Consider the following 20,402-nt stretch of genomic DNA (forward strand, 5'->3'; position numbering starts at 1 on the left):
TTGGAAACGAGGGTAAATTCCAGTTTATTTTCAGCAACATGACAATTACACATGGCACCAATTTATGACCGCTTGCTAAACAATAAAATCAATGTCAAGAACCGCAAGTCTCAACACTGTGCCTCTCTGATCGATATGTCCCAGTGGATCTGATCCCACATCTATGTTCGTTCTCGGCTCATTCTCAGGAAAGCGAACCTAATAGATGCATTTATGCATTGTGCAGATTTGTATATGCAAAAGAGGTGGTTACAGCCTTACAAAAGTTACTATCAAAATGATTTCAACCCTGTCACAGTAAGTTTAGAGTTCATATCATTTGAACTGATGGCTGATTAGTTAAGGAAGCACTGCATAGCATGTCATAAATTACACATTACATTAATAATAATAACAATAATAATCCTTTAAGTTTCTCTCAACTAGCGTCTAACCTTTTTACATTATTTCAGGGTTGAATGCAAGTTAAAAAAAATTTAAGAGCACAAGCAGTTATCTAGCAAAAGTAGTTACACCACACCACATTATTTAGTCAAAGTTCTACTGATTTTCCCTTTAACAGAATTGAATCCGCTTGACAAGACCAAGTGTGTTATACTTAAAGGGATAGTTCACCCAAAAATGAAATTAACCATAGTATGGGGGGAAAAAAATACTATGGAAGTCAATGTGGCCCATCAACTTTTTGGTTATTGACATTCTTCAAAATATTGCCTTTTGAGTTCAGCAGAAGACAGACATTCATACACTCTAAAAAAAAAAAAAAAGGTTCTATATGGCACCAAAAATGGTTCTTGGCTCGTAATCATAGGGGAACCTTTTTTAGTGCTATATAGCACCAATTTTGGTGCTTCAGTGGTTCTTCAGCGGTTCTTCACCTGTTCTTTGACTAAGTTGCTATATAGCACCTCTGAAGAACCGCTGAAGAACCACTGAAGCACCAAAATTGGTGCTATATAGCACTAAAAAAGGTTCCCCTATGATTACAAGCCAAGAACCATTTTTGGTGCCATATAGAACCTTTTTTTTTTTGAGTGCACAGGTTTGGAACAAAGGGTGAGTAAATGATATTTTGGGGTGAACGATCCCTTTAAATACTGACACACTGTGTGAGAAATGTACTTTTGGACTTACCATTTGAGCCATGTTACATCAGAAAGATCAAACCACTGTTTTTGAAAGGGGAAATGTCACCGCATAACAGGGCTGAATAGACATTGATGGCAAATACAAATTTTGTATATTACCAGAAAGTCGGATTCGGAATAAACCTTCAAAAATAACAGTCAGTGATTAATATTCTGTGGCGAGGTTGACGAGCGAGAGACGTGGGAGGAGTGAGCGAGACCTGCGACGCACACCGGTCGCTCGTCCTTATATGCCTCCATGCTCCCTCATGAGAGATCTCACTCGCTCCTCCCACGTCTCTTGCTCGTGAACCTCGCCACATATGCAAACTGGCTAAATTAAAAAAATAGTTTCAATATTAAAGTCATTTAGTGTTAAGTTAAATATATAGGGTGAATTCAGGGTGATTGGGACACTTTTTGCCAATGAGATGACAAAAGTGTCCCAATCACCCTGAATTCACCTATGCGCTACTAAGTGGAGTATAATTATATCAGTAACAAGTCGTGGAAACACTGCCATTTCATGATTGGCAGAAATTCATGAAATATCTGGGATTTAAACCTACAACCTTCCGGTTCATGCCATTTAACTCGAAGTTAAACTGATGGGGTAAAGTTCACCGGCAGATCCAACACTATGATGATTTACACCGGAGACGTGAACCTGCCACCCCAAAATTCCTCCTCTAATCACAGATTAAGTCACTTACAACATTCTTGGGGTATTTAAGCAGTCGAGAGGGGCCTGTGCAGGTGGGGGGAGGGTGGCATGAGGATTATCTTATATTTCATAGGTAGTGTTAAGCTGCTGCTCTTAAGTGCTTCACGTGGTCATTTAATGTCAAACATAGTTGCTAATCTAGTGTTAGTGGAGCGCCGCTCAGGCTAAAATCAGCTGTTTCAAAACAAACACGCAAAGTTCCACAAACTGCCCTTAAACTTAAGCCACATTAACACTGATCTACTGATGGCTGCCTTTCTGATAAATCACATGGACCAGTGAGCTCAGGTTTAGCCAGACATATGGGAAATGTCTGGAATGGTAACAGCTAGTTGAACATTTGCAAGTTTTATAGAGTTTAACAAACCAAAACATTCCTTCATAATGTTCTCCGAGACTGAACTACCACGTGGAGGACGTATTTTGGACAAAACTATCATTTTAAAGTGGAATCTGATGCAAGTGATGTCTAGGCAACATCTAAAACAACTAATAGAAAAATCAAGTATTGTTTTATAGGCCTAACACTTATATGCATTTCAAATAACACTTTTAAAATAAAGTGCATAAAGTTGTGAAAACGTTAAAACGCGTTTCATTACATTTTGGAATCATTTCAGGAATGCAGGCAGTACTGTTCCTGCCAAGACGGAGGGAACTGTAGTAAATGATTTTCCACTGAATATAACTTAAAGGGTTAGTTCACTCAAAAATGTGATGAAAATTCTGTCATTAATTACTCACCCTCATGTTCATCTTCGGAACACAAATGAAGATTTTTTTGCTGAAATCCGAGAGCTTTCTGACCAATTTTGTTCTAGCCTGTGCCAGTCTCCTACACAGTTTACGTTGTAAAAACAGTACAGCGGTGCTCACGTGAACAGCATCGGCTGCCGTAGAACTTCGTAGGAAATCGCTACACTATTAACAACGTAAACTGCATATGAGATTGGTACAGGCTAGAACGAAATTGTTGAATAAAGTCATTACTTTTTGTGCGCAACAACAGGAGGCCGAAAACCATGAGAAATGGGATGTGGCCAATGCAATACTGTACAGTATTTGTATGGATACAACAGAGACATGCAGGAGCATCACATGTACTTGTTTTCTTTGGGAGCAGTTTAAAGGAACACGCCTACTTTTGGGGACTTTAGCTTATTCCCCGTATCCCCGAGAGTTAGATTAGTCCAAACATACCATTCTCATCTCGGTGCGTGCCATAACTCTGTCTGACACACCCACCGCTAGCCTAGCTTAGCACAAAGACTGGAGGTAAATGGCTCCTGCTAGCCATTTACACAGCGCCTGAAAATAGACTAACTTCCATCAATATAACCAACGTGACAACCTGCTTGCACAGAGAGCGTGCTGGGGACTATTTTCAGGCGCTGTGTAATATCATTGCGCCTGTTGCACCCATGGTAAGGCAGCAAAGATTACTACGCAGGAATGAGAGTATAGTTCCTAGCCATATCGGTCTAGAAAATTGCAACTTTTCATTTTCCGTCGGTCTTAGTACACAATGTAATTATACACATCACAACATATAAATAGGAAAATGTTGGCGTTATTTTGTCACTTATTGAGCAGTAGGCTAGCTGGAGCCATTTACCTCCAGTCTTTGTGCTAAGCTAGGCTAGCGGTGGGTGCGTCAGACAGAGTTATGGCACGCACAGAGATGAGAATGGTATGTATAGACTTATCTAACCCTGGGGGATACGGTGAATAAGCTAAAGTCCCCAAAAGTCGGCATGTTCCTTTAAACTAACAGGGCAGATGATGACAGTTTTCAGTTTAAAGCAAATGATTTGCAAAAGGCGATTGGACCACAAAAAGTAAAAGTAAAAGTTTAGAAGAATTCTCATCATACATGCTCCTGAACGGCAATGATGCTTCTGGAATCAAGAGTTAATCAAGACCATGATCTTGAGGTGCTTTTCACATTATCGTAAAGTACTGACACATCAAAACTATTAGAGTTTTCAAACCACTTTTTTTATAGAAAAAAGGCAATATAATTTGAAAATAAATATGCTGTACTACATTACACAGACACAAAAAAGATGTTAATATTCAACATATTTACATAGAGTAAATAAATAATGTTTAAACTGTAAAACTCCAATCAAACCAGACCACATTTGAGCATACTGTTTCAGCTTGTTAGATCTTATTATAGTAGAAGTAAATGGTGACATGAGTTTGGCCTATATTTACATTTGGCTGCTATATTGTTATTCAATACGTATGTCACACTGACATCAAGACTGTTTTGCCAAAACGTACTCACACATGCACGCACACAAACACTAGCCTCGTATGCACACAAAATCACATTTACACAGTTTGTTAGAGATCACACGGCACACACGCACACACACACACATCTGCAGTAAGGCGGCAAAGTCTAGGCAGTTGGCAACATAACTCACTGATCAGTAATAGGAATGTTTCTCTGTTCATCTACGGAAAATAAAACAGCATGAAAAGCTTTTTTTTTTTCCTCCAGACAGCCGTGGAGGTTTGCAGACGAAAAAAGGCCAAGAAGATCCATCTTAACATAACACTGCACATAAATAGGTCAAATTAAATACAAAGAGATAGAATACTGAAAATATTCAACAACAACAACAACAAAAAATCATAAATTACTGAATTGTTTGGGGGAATAGATTTGGATTAAAATTCCAAGACTAGCTGAACGACAACTGAAAACCTAGCACAAAATCGTCGTCTTAAATCCCCAGTAGTGTGAAAGCATGGAATCTAATCACACGATCAACTCAAAGTGGTTTCCAAACATGTCAAAGAATGAATATCCCTTTAAGGAGTGAATATGACCAAAATCCTCTTGGGTTTGCCTCGTCAAGGTCAGAGCTCTGGTGCAAACATTTACCACAGCGGCCAGCGGGTTTCCATGGCATCACTGTGTGACATTCCAACAGCAGAATCAGTTCAGTCTACCATCAAAACTCCAGTCATTTGTCCATCTCTAAAAAAAGTGTTCACGTACTGGGAGGAATGATTCCACAGCGCGTAGTGGACGCTGATGCATTGTTGCAGTCCTCCAAATGTTCCGTTTGCGCTCATTTACATTTAGATTCACATGAAAAACCGCACAGCAGACCCAAATCCAGTGATGTGTTTCGTTGAGTACAACTTCGATTTCGAGAACGACTTTACGCACGCCAGCCAAGATCAGAAACGTTTACGTAGGTCTTTTTGCGAAGACCCTTTAGCAGCAAATCAAATCCTGTGCTTTCAGTCTCTCGGTTCGCTTAATACACACATGAAAATCATGAAAATATACAGACAGAGCATTTCATTGACTATTAAAACCCCCACCTCCCCCAACCCATTCACTTCATTCTCTCAATATCTCCGTGATGGAAAAATGAGACCAAAGTTCAAAGTGCTGTGAATTATTGGTGAAATATTCCTTCATGTCACGAGTCCATTCTCAAGTCAGTTCGGTTTACCTCCTTGGTTTGTCACATCTGGGAAAGCAAGTAGAAAAATCACAAATGAAATATTGCATCTCAATTGTTTTACCCAAGATAGAAGGAAGAAGATTAAACCTTAAGGTCCCTGCCAAATAAAGGCTTACATGCGTCTCCTACAATTTCAGAAGAGATGCATCAATGTTTCTGAACTGAACATTTTTCCAGACCAAATAATTTGTACACTCTAAGTAAATCAACATATCTTTCAATTTTTTAGGAGAAAGATCTGAGACAAAGTTGATTTTCAAGAAGCAGCAACCGTCACTTTCAAGGGAAAAGGGCAGTATGAACATTCTGCCAAACATCTCCATTTGTCTTCTACCGAAGTAAGAAACTCGTATAGGTTTACAACATGATGATGAGTAAATGATGACAGATTTAATTTCATTCCTGAATGAACTATTGCTTTAAATGGAAGATGAGCCTCTGAGCAACACACCTTTTGTCAAGGGATGTTGTATATGACAACACAAAAACAGGAAAGCCAGTCTTGCACTAACATGTGTAGATACACAAAAAAGTGTAGATTTACACACACACCTGCAGGTCCTTTCGTTGAGTTCTAGTTGTCTAGACCTGCAGTCGGCTTCAGAGTGTTTACAGGAGCACTGACACGTCTCAGGGTCTTGAACAAACAACCTTCTTTTCCTTTCAGAGCACGTAGAACAGCAAGGCTCACACTGACTACTGAAGAGAGACAGAATGAGACAAAAGGAGGATTGGGGGGAAATTACTGCTGACACATAGTCATGGCCATTATTAAACACTTTCACCCAAACATACACACACAGGCACTCGGTGAGTCAAGCAGCAAACTTTTTGAGCCACCCTGGTCGGGTACCACGGTTACGCCCCTTCTGATGGTCCGAGGGGGTTTTGTAGAGATAAATAGCTGAAGTTATAGGCAGGATGTGGCCATGCACCTGCAAGCTCAGTTGATGCAAGAAAATAATGAAAACAACAACACACCGTTTCATTTTCACTCTTTCTATTTAAGAAAAGCATACTGGAATAAAAGGCAGAGAGAGTGCAGTGCATGAGAATCCAGTGTTTCAGTTTATTGCTTGGTGTAGTGTTGGATCAGGGTCATCAGGACAGATGTACAGTACCAAGAGGAAGATTCACACACATTTGTGCCAACTGACCTCATTTGAAGTCAATATTGCTCTGAGGACAGGCTTATCAAAGCCACATTGTAAATTCTACATTCAACCCTGACCTGACTTTAAATCACAACAATGTTAAAGGCCTATTTACACAAAGAACGACATGCACAAGACTTTAGTTTACCCATTTTTGTGCTTTGGTCGGGAATATTGAGAGAAGGAGGACCGTGTTAGGGAAATGTCAGATTTAAAACTACATGAGCACCGCATCTCAGTCGCAATAATATTTGACATCCAAATTTGAAATCCAAATCTTGTCAGAGAATGTCAAAAATTCAGTTTGAATAGTTGTGGTGCAAACAAAAACATACTTTCATGAACTTTGTCTCAACAGGCCTTAAACCTCATTTTTATTTATTTATTTGTTTTATATGAAAACCCAAACCCCAGCCCTCAGAAAAATACCGACCTCAAACGCATCAGTCTCAAAGGAGCAGATTGTCCTCATGTACGCATTTCTTTGCTCTTTCTTTCTCATTGAAACATTTCTCATTTTCCAATTACTGGGAGAAGCACCAAAGTAAACAGGCTGTTTGACTTTCGTAATGCCGTGCAGCAAAGCTCACGCAGCATGACAAAACCAAACTCACAGCAATGAATTACAAAAAAAAAAAAAAACACACTTCACACAATCCTTCTCATATGTCAGAGAGGACAGAATAATGTGAGGATGATGGTTCTAATACAATAAAAAATAAAATAATGGGAGAACAAAAAACATTCCAAAAACAGGAAGCGGCACAAACAATGTTGTGATTCCAACTGAAATATTGTTACAGATTAGTACCATCAACTAAAAGCCATGCTGAGTGGGTCGTGAGTTTTTATGTCGGCTATCTTCCCACTGCTCACCTCCTCCAATCATAGAGCTTGATTTATTGGGTCCTGTGGCACAACCTATAGAGCGCAACTGTACGGCTCCAGAAATATAAATCCCATTCATTTTCCCCATTGAAAAACAGACACTCCTACCATAAGCTCAGATGCTGTAAGAGATGATGCTTTTGTAATTTTTGATTTCTGTATTCCCATGAAATGCTGCAAGACCCTCTAATAAGAGAACCTGAGAACCAACCTTGGGAATGAGAACGAATCGCTTTTCGCTAGGTTGCTTCTGACTGTCCATTCCCATAAAGCACTGCTAATGACAAAATCCAACGAGTTTCCATAGCCACAATCCATACATTTGCATTACTTTGCAATAAAAACCTCATGTCAAATTGTATTGTCTCTATATATTTTATTGTATGCCCACAATGAATGACTTGTCAGACTTGTTAGTGTATTGTGGCTCTTGTTTGGATTACATCATTCACAACGCTGCGTGGAATGAATAGTACATTCTCTCATAAAAGACAACTTTTTTTCCAAACACTTTCTTTGTTCAAATCAAAGTTTGTTGTCCTATGATTCATCTTGGAGTTGACTGGTTTGGTTAAAGGCTTAAACTCTTTATTGAAGATGCCTGAGGAGACTGAATGGAAAATGAATGGGGAAATAATTCTGACTAAAGTGGACGGTCACTGTTGCACTCTACTGGGTTTGTACCTTTTACAAAAAAAAAAAGATTTCCTAAACAATTTGGCCGAATATTGTTAATGTTAATTGTTTTAGCATGTGCTTCTGCATTAGTAAGGCAAGCTCTGTGAGGGCAGAGATCGGGCATGTGGTTTTGTGGCATGGTCAGTTTTAATTAAGTGGCAGAGGAGTTGATGGATTAATGGCAATTAACACCGTCCGACAAATGCACTGATTAAAGGAGGCATAAAATCTCCTCCCAAATTAATTTGACGACCAAGAGTGCCACACTCAGGTGCAGGTGAGAGGAGGCGAACGCAGAGGTGACGTACAAATCCCGCTTTTTTTCACGGTTTTTCTTTCTCTTTTGCCCTTTGCCCTTCCGGGGTTTTCTGAAAAGGGAACATGACAAACAAAGAAGAACATCGAAAAAACAAAAACTGAATCGGAGTTGTTGCAAAAGATCATCCACACAGTCAGATTGCAGTGAATGTAGTGCTAAAATGATCCAGATGGAAACATCAGTAAACATGTCCCACTAAAACGCATCTTTCTCTTCTCATTCTTGTATAAGTGCCTGACACAATAGCAAACTCCGGGCATGCGAGACACGAATTTGAAATGAAAAGCCAGCCAGGCTCTGGGAAAATTCGCCAGTTTCTCAGATTCTCTCTCACGAAGACGTTTCAATAAATAAACAAGGCATTAAATCTTCAAAAGCATCACTAATGTTAGCAGGATTCCTGGCTGGTGCAAAACACAGACAAACCGATTCAAACGGAGCCAAAGCTCAAAGTCTACGGACGAGTTTTAACTCTCGTATATTAGTAAAGTCTAAAGGAAACCGTCAAAAGCTCGCTTTCATTATAACGAGAATACTGATCAATCAGCAAATCAACACACGATAATAGCGACATACACGTCCATTTATCTTTTAGATAGCTGAGAATCCTGGCATATCACGTCAGACACGTCAGGCAGCAAGAATGTGAACTTTCCCCTATCTCGCAATCAGTGTACAAACTGATGTGCTGCGATCTGTTTAAGGTTATTTGCATAAGTGGTTGACCAATATCGGTTTGCAATGCTCCATGAAAATAAGTAGAAAGCAGGGAGGCCGAAGTTGAAGCTTTTTGAACAGAACATCGGGACTATAAAGTTGAATCGGCTCCTACACAGCTGGCAAATCAGTCTGGTTATTCCCTACGATTACATTCATTCTTTACATAGATCAGATTCAATCATTGCTCCACCGTGGAACAGCCTCTGTGTCAAAGGGCCACTTGTTTACCAGAACCCGAAAGCATTAAAACTTTTGAAACCCCTAGAGATAACCTCTGACCCCTAACACATCAGCAACAAGATCAACACCCTCAACTTCAGTAAACTTTCAAACACTTTGGCCCACATTCTCTGGTGAGAGGGAGTCATCAGAAAAGGAGGTTGACTGACCGCTGCGGTATCTCTGAGGAGTGGAAACGGGCTCATAAACAAACGCAGAAAACACTGTCTTATCGCCGGACGTAAAGACACTTCAGAGATGACAAATCCCTCTGTTACCTCAATGAACCTCAGATCATAAAGCAGAGCTTAGCTGACGCTGAGATGAATGTGGGGCGAGGGCATTGAACTAGCGGGCGAAACTCGCACACCTGTTCACGCAGCTCTTTACAAACCCGAGGGGCTGAATTTACACTTGAGAAAGCAACGTGCAACGACATGAAGACATCAAAAAAAGGAAGCGAGATCAGATAATGGTGTCAGGGTCAGAGAGTATCTCAGTTCATCTGAAGAAGGCTGGATTTAACAAAAGCTTGAGCTCTGAGCTTGTGCTAGGGTTGAGAAATATAGCTTAAAAAGCTTTTTTTTATTATTATTATTGAGAGGAGCAATTGTTTTTGAGTGATAACACAAACAAATTGTTGAATCAGAACCGATTCGCTGATTGAAGTCGGATCACAAAATGACTTTAAAGAGCATCTTTAGACAATATCTGTCTAAATTTCTATTGCCAGCAAAGATATTATTGCCCAGTCCTAGTTTTTGCATAGCCTTTAGTTTGCCAGTTTTGCCACTAGCGATTTTTACGATATAAATCACCTGTAAGCTCGGTTGATGTATTTAAAAACAGCAGTGAAGAGTTCCACTGTTCTCTCACGATCAGATTTTATGGCTTTATGTAATATGAAAAGCAAGCAGATGAGATGAAAGGATCATGGACAAAAGGAAAACAGGAAGGAATACACCTAGCTGGAGATAAGAGTGACTGAGATAAAGGCAGAGAGATTAGGAAACAAGAATGAATGCAAGAACGATGAAGGGGGAAATGACAAAATAATGCGAGAGAAGAAGCACAGACACACACACACACACACACACACACATCACCACACTAGAATAATGGAACTCACTTTTCTCTTTTCTCTGGAAGATCTTTTTTCAGCCTGGAAGAGCAACAAAAAGAGCGAGACATTACCTCAGTGAACATGTTTGTTTGTGAGCACACAACAAACAGACTCACAATGAAAGACCCACACATGCACAAAACAGAAAACAGAACAGACAAACGTCCATTTATACCCCTCAGTTACTTGAATAAACTTAGAAATACAATTATAGAGCAGACAATACCAGACAGATAATAGATGACATGATGTGTCCCCAAAAGTTAACTGAATCTGACAGTCTTCCTTAAGGGAAAATCTTACTTACTTTCCTCAAGAGTAAAAAAATATTATTATTATATTTTTTTTTTTTTTCATGAAGTGGGTTGCCCCCATTTAGGTAGCTATATGCATATATGAGCGTAGAAATGAGGATTCTTACCGACACTGGCATTCACTGTGTTCTGCAAAACTCATGAAAAAGTCACCTTGATGACGGAGTGGTTTCAATCTTTTAATCTACAGAAAAAAAGCAAAGACAAACATTAAAACGCCACATCACAGACATACAGGCAGTGTTAGTGTTAAAGGGATAGTTCGCCCCAAAATGAAAACGTTGTCATCACAAAAGATGACATTTTAAATAATGTTGGTAATCAAAAAGTTGACGGTTGCCACTGACTTCCATAATAGGAAAACAATTATATGGAAGTCAATGGCTACAGTCTACCAACCTTCTTTAAAGCAGACCTATTATGCCCCTTTTTACAGGATGTAAATTAAATCTGTTGTCCCCAGAGTGTGTACGTGAAGTTTTAGATTTATTATGGTTATAACTTGTCATCTTGCTTTTATGAATGCTATTGAATTTGTGTTACGTACTCTATTGCAATAAAGGTGAAAATACGGATGTGACAGCTTGTGCAGACTCCTAAACGTACGATTGACTATGTTTGTTTAAATGTGTATTCTCTTCAGAACTCATGTAACATTTATCGAGCTGACTTTTGGCGCAAACGTATAAGATTTTCTTCAGGACATTTCCTTCGAAAATGAAATTTAACCACGATGTCCCCAGTGACTCAAATGGCGGAAGTCTATGGACTCTTATGTGCATTAGTACATCCCAAAACACAACACTTATGCCTCTTTAGTGCAGATATATGTACAACTTCAGCTGCTACAGTGAGGATACAGAAATGGCGGACTCTGTGCTTCTCACTCACCAGCTGTGAGCGAGGCTTCTCCCTACAATGATGTCATTGTAGGGGGGAATCTGAATCAGCTTGTTTGAAGAGACTGCTTTTGATTTATGGGAATTATTTACCAATATAGGCTGGTTTTTCTCACACACATTGGTGTTAAAACATCTTATAGAAGAGAATTTTGCATAATAGGTCCCTTTAAAATATCTTCATTTGTGCTCAGCAGAAGAAAGAAACACATACAGGTTTGGAACAACATGAGGGTGAGTAAATTATTACAAGATCTTCAACTTTGGGTGAACTCTCCCTTTAAGTAAAAGCTACATTCAACACTACCTAAAAATTGGCTACTCTCATTCAGAAGAAACCCTGTTAGCTTGGCCAAAAAGAGAGAGATAAAGGGTTTGAGTGTGGGAGACAAAGTAGAGGAGTGTAGGGTTTCCAAAAAGTAGACTTAACAAGATTCAGACAGATAGTGGGATAAAATAAAATAGAGAGAAATGGAGAGCAACAGTCTAGAAGTTAGGGGTCTCTGACCTCCAAGGTAATGTTGTATGTGACGGTGGGGGTGCATTCCATCATCTCATCATTACAGCACCCAGCACAGCGGGTGAGAACCACACAGGATGGTATGAAGATGTGCTCGATGTCATCAGGGTATTCCTGTTGAATTTCCACCAGCAACTCCCGAGGACGACAAAGTGACTTGTTATACACCTCCATGAATGGCACCACTGCAAGTTAGAGAAAATGGGGAAATCAGTTTTTTTTTTTTTTTTGGACAATGTAGGACCTTTTTGGCCAAGAGTTGCACAATTTCGTCAAGGCCCTTTTCAACTCTGTTTGGAAATCTGGGAGCCCTTCTAGGAATTTGTGATTGGCCGGGGTGTCCATGTACATTCCTTGTTGCGCTCAAAAATACAAACAAATAAACAAAAAAAAGACTGCAAAGTAGCCTGTGTGTATATTGTTTACAGCTGTGTGAGTCTCCTATTGACACGAAGAAGAAAAACACTTAAGTCAATCGTAATTTAATAATGTGTAGTCTGGTTCTCTGGGCTTAGCAGATATTGAGCAATGAGCGTTTTGGCAATGCTCACTTGAAATTATTCCTTGGAGATTTGTGTGTTAAGATGTAATACAAACCACACTGGATTGTGAGCTTCTAATAAATACTACAATTTATCCTAAACTATACAGTGTCAGTTTGATTAAAGGCACAGCAATGCCCTCCTTCACCCATCCACCAGAGGGCGCTGTGCTCAGGGACTCTGTATGTGTCCAGTCTCTGGATGACACAATTGAGTTCAAGCGGAAACTCACCATCATATGTGCTTTTGCCTCCCTCCCTGGGTATGTAGGCACTCTGTGGTTAAAAAAAAAAAAAAAAACATTTAGTCATAAATTCATATTTAAAGACTGTGTTCAGTTATATATAGCTGTTCACAATTGTGAATAAAAAGTGGCCCAACAGGTTTGACTAGTTATTCACCACAGCATCATTGCTTTGGGTTTGGGATGATGCAACAAATTACCTAAATTTCATTTAAAAGCAAAAGTTAATAAAAAACATAAGTCTAGATATGACAAATAATGCTTCTGTTTGCTTATGTATACATTTAAACATTGCTTTTTAAAAATAATGTTCTTCCAGTGCACATATCAACAATAATAACATTAACCTGTAGTATTTTAAAAAGAGACTTGAGACTTAATCAGACTTGGCCTTGAAAGATCAGAGACTTGACTTAGACTTGGCCTTGATAGTCTTTAGTCACAAGTGAAAACTTGACTTGAACTCTGCATTAGAGACTTGTGTCGGATCTCAAACTTTAAATTTCAGAGACATGGAGACAAATGCACTTCTCAATTAAGGTTTTCCCCCCCTTCAATCTCACTTTAATAAACTTGCGTTTAAGTTTCACAGACATTACTTGTGAATTAATGTCTGAGAATCACAGGATGCCACACTGTCAAAAGTGATCAGTTGCCTTAACTTAAAAAAAGTGAGGAAACCTGAAAAAAATTGAGTTATGTGAACTTGACAATTCTACGTAATTAGGCTACTTAATAATCTTAAAGCAACGGGTTTCCTCATTTGTTTTAAGTTAATTAAACTGACCACTTTTTACAGAGCATTGACAAACTTCTCATCAAACCGATAACTGGTTAACCATTTAATTTGTATTCATTCATACCCCTGAATATAAAGTTTCTAATTTCATCAAGAAAAAGTCTGTTTGGTGAAGATTTTCTGAAGGTGGGCTGAAATTATTTATCTCTCTCTATATTGTGGTCTCCTGAGGCCGGGTATGCCGGTGCCCGGTCCGTCAGAAGGGCTATACTGTAGCTGCGCCTTTAAAGCGTAATAATATCACTAAGGTGGCTATGATAGGGCCTTCACCAAAATCGACAACAAACTTCCAAACAGTTGAATACACTCTGATTGAGTATATCGCCGGATTCCCCCGGTTGTAACCTGTCTACAGTGTTAACTGCCTCAATGTGGGATGGTCAGATTTGCTTAGTCAAGTAGTTTTGAAGAGCTTGGCAAAACATGGTCAATGACCTCGCAAGGGGAAACACAAGGACGTCCAATATAGTGGCGCAGGCACATTACACTCGAAATAACACTATTAAGAACTCAACCTATACATCAGCGTCTTTCTCTCTCTATATATATGCATAGGGTTATATATAACTTACCTTGACAGCTGAAAAATACAGAAGCGTCACAATAAATAACTGGAGCACGCGAACGGCCAAGTTCATGATTGAATTTAAAAGGCGAATAACTCTTTTTAAAACCCTATCCGATGATAGGCGGACTTTAGCAAACGCATTGGTAAAGGTCTCAGAGAGCAAGTTAGACATGGCATGAGTAGAGGCTTCTTCTTCACACGGGGTCCGACCTATAGGGGCAACAAGAATCCCATGTTGGTCCCACAACACGCATGCAGACACCTGAGAGAGCGCGTGAGATCCAAGGAAAATATGTTAAAACGTCTCTCAGCTGTTGCCGATGATTTTCAGAATATCCAGAAATATGAGAATCCAGGACGCAGGTCCTCTCACATTGTTGAGAAGTATCTCAATTTTTTCTTCCAAGACTATTACAATCCACATCACAAAAGTAATCCCATGCTTAGCCTGCCGCCCGTCTCCAAGTGCGTTGGGTTCATTTGGGAAAAGGACGCAGAACGGATAAGAAACTCACTCGCTGATACAACTTTCAGTATCGCCAACACTGTATTATTAGTGGAGCATACAGTGATACCAGTGAGAACACAAAGACGCTGGAGAGAGAATGCGAAATCCAAGCGCACTTCTAGTCCCTATGAACATTGCTTTAATTCCGCTTCCTGTTTGATTTGTCGGCTTGATTCTCAAGTTCTCCCTCTTGCCGTTATGAATGATCAGGGACGCCGCCGTTCCCCGGTTTTAACGAACAGCTTCAGCTGTCGGCACCGCAGTGAGATTGAAACTCACGCCATTGGACGAGTCACTGGGATGGGCGTGGCCATAGTGGTGTCAGCGTGGACGGATCGGTTGATCAGTGTCTCAGTTAAGTTCAATGCGCAGATGTTGACTTATTGATAACTGTAAGAGCTTTTTGTGAAACGAGAGGTCTCACTCTCTGCATGCATAGTTGGCATCAATCAGATATTAATCACACGAGCAAACAGTTATCCCTCTCATTGCAAGTTTGTATATATTACATGGCTCTCTGAAATACTTGACTTTGATTGGTCAATCGCAGAATTCAACGGTCAAATATTTCTGAATGATGATCGTTGTCCGTAGGGACGCACTGGCCACTCGTAGCTCAGTGTATGTTCTAATAAAATAATTTAAATTGTTTCAAAATTATTTAATTATTCTTAATAGTATATTATTTATATAGTCTATTTGTGTATTTGCTAAGTTAGCGGACAATGTATAGTAAACCCACGTTATAGTAAAATAAACCCATTTATTTTGTTACAAGATCATGATTAGAGTAAAAAAAATAGACCACCTGTGAAAAAAAAATATGTTGCTTTAATAAAAAAAAAACAAAATAAAAAAAAACATGATCTTATCGTTATAACAATTTGAGTGAGGAAAAAAAACGAATTTCATTTTCATTTCCCCCATTTTCTTGAATGACAACATGGAATAGGGCATGATATAGGGCTTAATTTGTTTCCTTATAATATTTCAAAAACATGTAAATAATTAATCAATATCAGCTGCCTAATGATAGGTCGTACGTGCAGAAGCATAGCGGTCTACAGTAGCCTAGGATATGTGCGTAACGTTAATCCCAGTTTGAATATCATCGGCATCACATGACGGGAGCGCTGCATGACGCCTTTTTGGGGCTTCTCGGTCATCTGCAAGGTTGCATGGAAAACGGAAATAGTGCTAAGTAATGAGGGTGTGATCACATGTGTAAGTGTGTGTGTGTGTGTGTGTGTGTGTGTGTGTGTGTCCATCACCACGTACAGGTGTGTGGTTGCACGCACGCGCGCGCGTAGGAACGACGGACTCGCTTCTAGCGCACGCTGGACATGTGAGCCGTGGTCAGCCCGGCCAGCTGGCGCGAGACTCAACAACACCACAGTTCGAATAAACAAAGCGACATCACGGTTTCCATATTCGTCGTTATATTTCCATATTTCAGATCAAGGGATATATTTTTCCGATATATATAGCCTCTCAGCAGTAGAGAAAAGTTTTCCCCTTGTGGCAGTTTCACACGTAGGCAGTTGTGAATAGCCTGGATAGATTGTAATGTGCAAGTGCTTTCAAACAGGATTCCTTCTCTCATCCCAATACATACATTCCTCTTAGACTTGATGACATTCGGTTCACTACTCTAAAAGCATCTCATAGTGCGGTGCTATCTCATATTTTAATAATAATTGTAATAATAATAATAAAAAATGACATATTTTGCGCCTATTTTTTTTAAAGTTCATGACTCATTTGATTTACTGTAAATTGCATTGGCGCCATCTGCCTGACACTACACTACACTACAAGTGTAAGGGGCTTGCCCGTGTTGCCATGTCCACTTAAACATTAGCAATTTTAACCTTATTAATATGGGCAGACATGGGTTTCCGTGTTTGAGATTATTTTCAGCATACAGTCACATAGTTTGTATTGCTTGTAAATGTATACTACAATAAATCAGATCAAAGAAATAAAGCAATTCCCATTGATCCATAAAACATACACATCCATAGAAAGCACAAACAGCTGGGGTCGCTCATGTAGGATTATTTTTGTGAGACAATTTTGAGGGATTTTAAGGGATTTATTGTCAGACTAGGTCAGGGGTGTCCAATCCTGCTCCTGGAGGGCCACTGTCCTGCAGAGTTTATCTTCAACTCCAATTAAACACACCTGTACCAGCTAATCAAGGTCTATGCGTCCCAATTCGCCTACTTATACTACGACCTAAAAGTATGTACTCTTTTTGTGAAGAAAAAGTACATACTTTTGAGTGTGTAGCAGAAGAGTATGCAAGCTTTGGGACATACTACTTCATCATCTTTAACGGACTCTGTTGTTACGTGCATCCCGTCACCGTTTAAACTGCCCTGTCAATCATCGTCCGATCAAATCCCACATTAAATTTAATTTCCTACCGTATTGGAGAGAAATGTAGTTGCATGTTGATCTGCCTTTCGAGGGTCTTTAATGCAGACTCCTCTCATGTGTTGGCAATTTAAATATAATGATGCATTTAAAAGTTAAATGGCCAAACTTATCATTACAAAAGTTCACAATGCTGCTGCAAGTGAAATATAATGTGGATAATATTGAATAAATATCTTTTCGTCAGGTTAAATACTGATAATTGCTCACTCAAACCCCTTTATCTAACCTTCTCTACTTAACCGTGGGACTCGCATAACCGTCGTGTTTGTAGTTTTTTAACAGTTTTTATCTGCGTTTGCATTTCTAATTGAATCCTCGTCCAACTCGCAATGGGTTGTGGGCAATATCAGCCGTTTGAGTGCGCAACGATCTGCACTTCGAATTCTGACCGGAAATAGTAGACCATCCGGGAATCTTTGGAATACTCTTTTCAACATACTATGATTTGGGACATACTAATTATTTTTTCGAATACTATTTAGTACGGATAGTATGCAAATTGGGACGCAGCGATACTAGAAACTTCCAGACAGGTGTTGAGGCAAGTTGGAGCTAAACTCTGCAGGACAGTGGACCTCCAGGACCGAATTTGGACACCCCGGACTAGGTTCTTGTTTTTCTTCCCAGATCTGGCAACACTGGACTTGGCTCCCATGTCACTGACCATGCAATGAAAAGACACTTGGAGTAAGATAACTAAGAGAACTAAAAAAAATAAAAGTGTCTTAATACTGTACATTAGATAAAGACAGCCTGATTGCATATCTTGGTCATAGTGACAGAAATCCTTCACCAAATAGCATGTCTGCAACTGCAAAAAAGGCACCAGCGTTCTCTGAATACACACTCAGACGGACACACACCTCAGTAAGGGCTGTTTAGTCTGAGTGGTAGGGGAAGCCTTGAGTGCAAGGTGAAAGAGTGGGAGGAAGTCTCAGAGAAAGAAATAAGTGGATATACTCAAATAAGACAAAAAGACAGAAGAGAGCTGGACAGAATGAGTTAAAAAAAAGAGAAGCTGATGTAGGAGGTAATGAGAAGAGACGTTTGTTTTTTGTTAGTGAGGTTCGCGCGTCAGATTTTAATTGAAAAATAACAGAGAGATATGAGCTCCACTGCCACCTGTTAGAAACCCTGCAAACTCAGCAGAAACCGAGAAAGGCCAAAACTAATGAAGTTTACAGTTACACTCCTACTACTGACCAGAAAGCTTCAGTGCACAAACACAGACCCACAGATGGGAAGTCACCAAAAACGACTGTGCTATCATTACCGTTCTATAAAGTTTTGGAAACGGTGTATTGATTGTTTGATTTTCATGTAGTTTGCAGTAGGGTTTGTACATTGTTGTTTCTCTTTTGAGAAAATGAATGGCATTTTGCACTTGATTCATAGGTTCATTCATAGTTCTGTCTAGTGCTCAGCTCTCTAGCAGCTCTTGATCTGTCCTTCACAAAGAGAATCTATTACACTTCACTATAACTCACTCAGGTATGGGGCGAGTCCTGTATGCATACACCACTCCCTTCCACACACACACTCATACAGGTCCCGTGTCAGAGGGGAATGAAATGGCTCATAGCCAGGCCCAGATTAGACTCTACCCTAAACGCAATAACTGGTGTTCCAGTAAAAGCACAGCTCGGATATCCCAAGAGAAGAGAACATTTCTGCCATATCTATCAGAAAATATGCCATAGCCATCTGGGAATTCAGAGGAGGTCAACTATGTAGGTTTCTGGTTGATGCTGAGAAAATGCAATCATTCAATCAGGTCTACTGTTAAAACTGATCAAATAATTCAAATGTTCTACAAAATTCTCCAGGTCAAATACAAGTTTAGCTCCAGTGAGAGCATCAGTTGTATGCTTGCACCATAGACATTTCTTGTAAGAGCATAACTATCAAAGCACAGAGGGGGAAATTATTTTCTGAGCTGAACTTTTACTTAACCCAGAATATTCCTTAATAGAAACATTCACATCATGAAACCTGGTTATGTGGTTGCATCATCCCTGAAGGTGGCATATTAACCTCATTTTTAAGCCTTTACTCAATGTGATTAGTCACTCACCTCGCAAGTGGCAAACTCAAATAGGTGATATCTGGATTATTTGTACGTTCATGTACCTAACAATGAGAGGAAATCCAAACAATGGGCTTCTTAAAGGTGCACTATGTAACTTTTTTGTTCAAAATTAACAAAAGTCAATACAACATTTTTTGTCATATCCTGATTCACCATGGTAAGCATGTTAAAAGTGTTTATATTTCAGAAAGAGCGGGACGCATTTCACAGGAAATTGCATACTTTACTTGCTCGCGTATGTCTCGTCATTTTTGTAAATAGAGAAAAGTGGGTGTTGCATAGGTTAAACACAACGAGCAAGAAAGGCTGACACGGAGCAGGCTAAATCTTGAATCACCTGTTTTTTGGTTTGTTTGTTTGTTTTTTAAACACTAAACAGAGAAGAGTGCTTGCAAAATGAGAATGTGACAGAGTTCGTAAGAAAACAAGAATCAACTTTGGCTTCTTTGGCAACTCTTGGATGCGGAGATGGCGTTTTTTATAACTCAGCAGGTGATTAAGGTATTTTATTGAACAGATAAATTGCCAGAGATAAATATATCAAAACTGATCTATATTCATTTGTTAGTTTGCAGTTAAATGAGCTGTAGGCTACACCATCCTATTATTTTTCTAAGAATGATAGTTCATCAACACACACCCATAATTGTCTTTCTGGTATAATGCCATGATTCCACATTCATCAATGTTCACTGTTTTTGCTTTCTCAGTGTCTAATATATATATATATATATATATATATATATATATATATATATATATATATATATATATATATATATATATATATATATATATATATATATATACACACACACACACACACACTCACCTAAAGGATTATTAGGAACACCTGTGCAATTTCTCATTAATGCAATTATCTAATCAACCAATCACATGGCAGTTGCTTCAATGCATTTAGGGGTGTGGTCCTGGTCAAGACAATATCCTGAACTCCAAACTGAATGTCAGAATGGGAAAGAAAGGTGATTTAAGCAATTTTGAGTGTGGCATGGTTGTTGGTGTCAGAT

General features: G+C 39.2%; 1 protein-coding gene across 3 annotated transcripts; it reads right to left on the reverse strand.

Annotated features, from left to right (window-relative positions):
• Positions 1 to 3,829: 3,829 nt before the first annotated feature.
• On the reverse strand, positions 3,830 to 15,104 carry vegfab (vascular endothelial growth factor Ab). Of its 3 annotated transcripts, none has more exons than XM_079817889.1 (8): positions 14,337 to 15,104; positions 12,954 to 12,996; positions 12,168 to 12,364; positions 10,868 to 10,944; positions 10,453 to 10,485; positions 8,374 to 8,433; positions 5,898 to 6,041; positions 3,830 to 5,351 (listed from the first exon to the last, which is right to left on the reverse strand). In XM_079817889.1, exons 1-8 carry the CDS (start codon positions 14,502 to 14,504, stop codon positions 5,330 to 5,332), a joined length of 744 nt encoding a protein of 247 aa, XP_079674015.1. In that variant the 5' UTR covers positions 14,505 to 15,104; the 3' UTR covers positions 3,830 to 5,329. The 3 variants fall into 3 exon arrangements, with proteins under 3 accessions (XP_079674015.1, XP_079674014.1, XP_079674016.1); XM_079817888.1 differs by having other exon boundaries at positions 5,898 to 6,044; XM_079817890.1 differs by lacking the exon at positions 8,374 to 8,433 and having other exon boundaries at positions 5,898 to 6,044.
• Between the last annotated feature and the right edge of the window lie 5,298 nt (positions 15,105 to 20,402).

The sequence above is a fragment of the Gobio gobio genome (assembly GCF_949357685.1).
Source record: "Gobio gobio genome assembly, chromosome: 5".
NCBI classification, from domain to species: Eukaryota; Metazoa; Chordata; class Actinopteri; order Cypriniformes; family Gobionidae; genus Gobio; species Gobio gobio.

Bases quoted from the DNA above. Each gene is read 5' to 3' on its own strand.
- vegfab (XM_079817888.1), bottom strand. From the start codon at position 14,504: ATGTCTAACTTGCTCTCTGAGACCTTTACCAATGCGTTTGCTAAAGTC. The intron at 10,945-12,167 runs GTCAGAGACCCC...TTTTTTCTGTAG, and splicing joins CATACAACATTACCTTGGAG to ATTAAAAGATTGAAACCACT. The intron at 6,045-8,373 runs GTACGTCACCTC...GTCTCTCTTCAG, and splicing joins CGTGAAAAAAAGCGGGATTT to TAGTCAGTGTGAGCCTTGCT.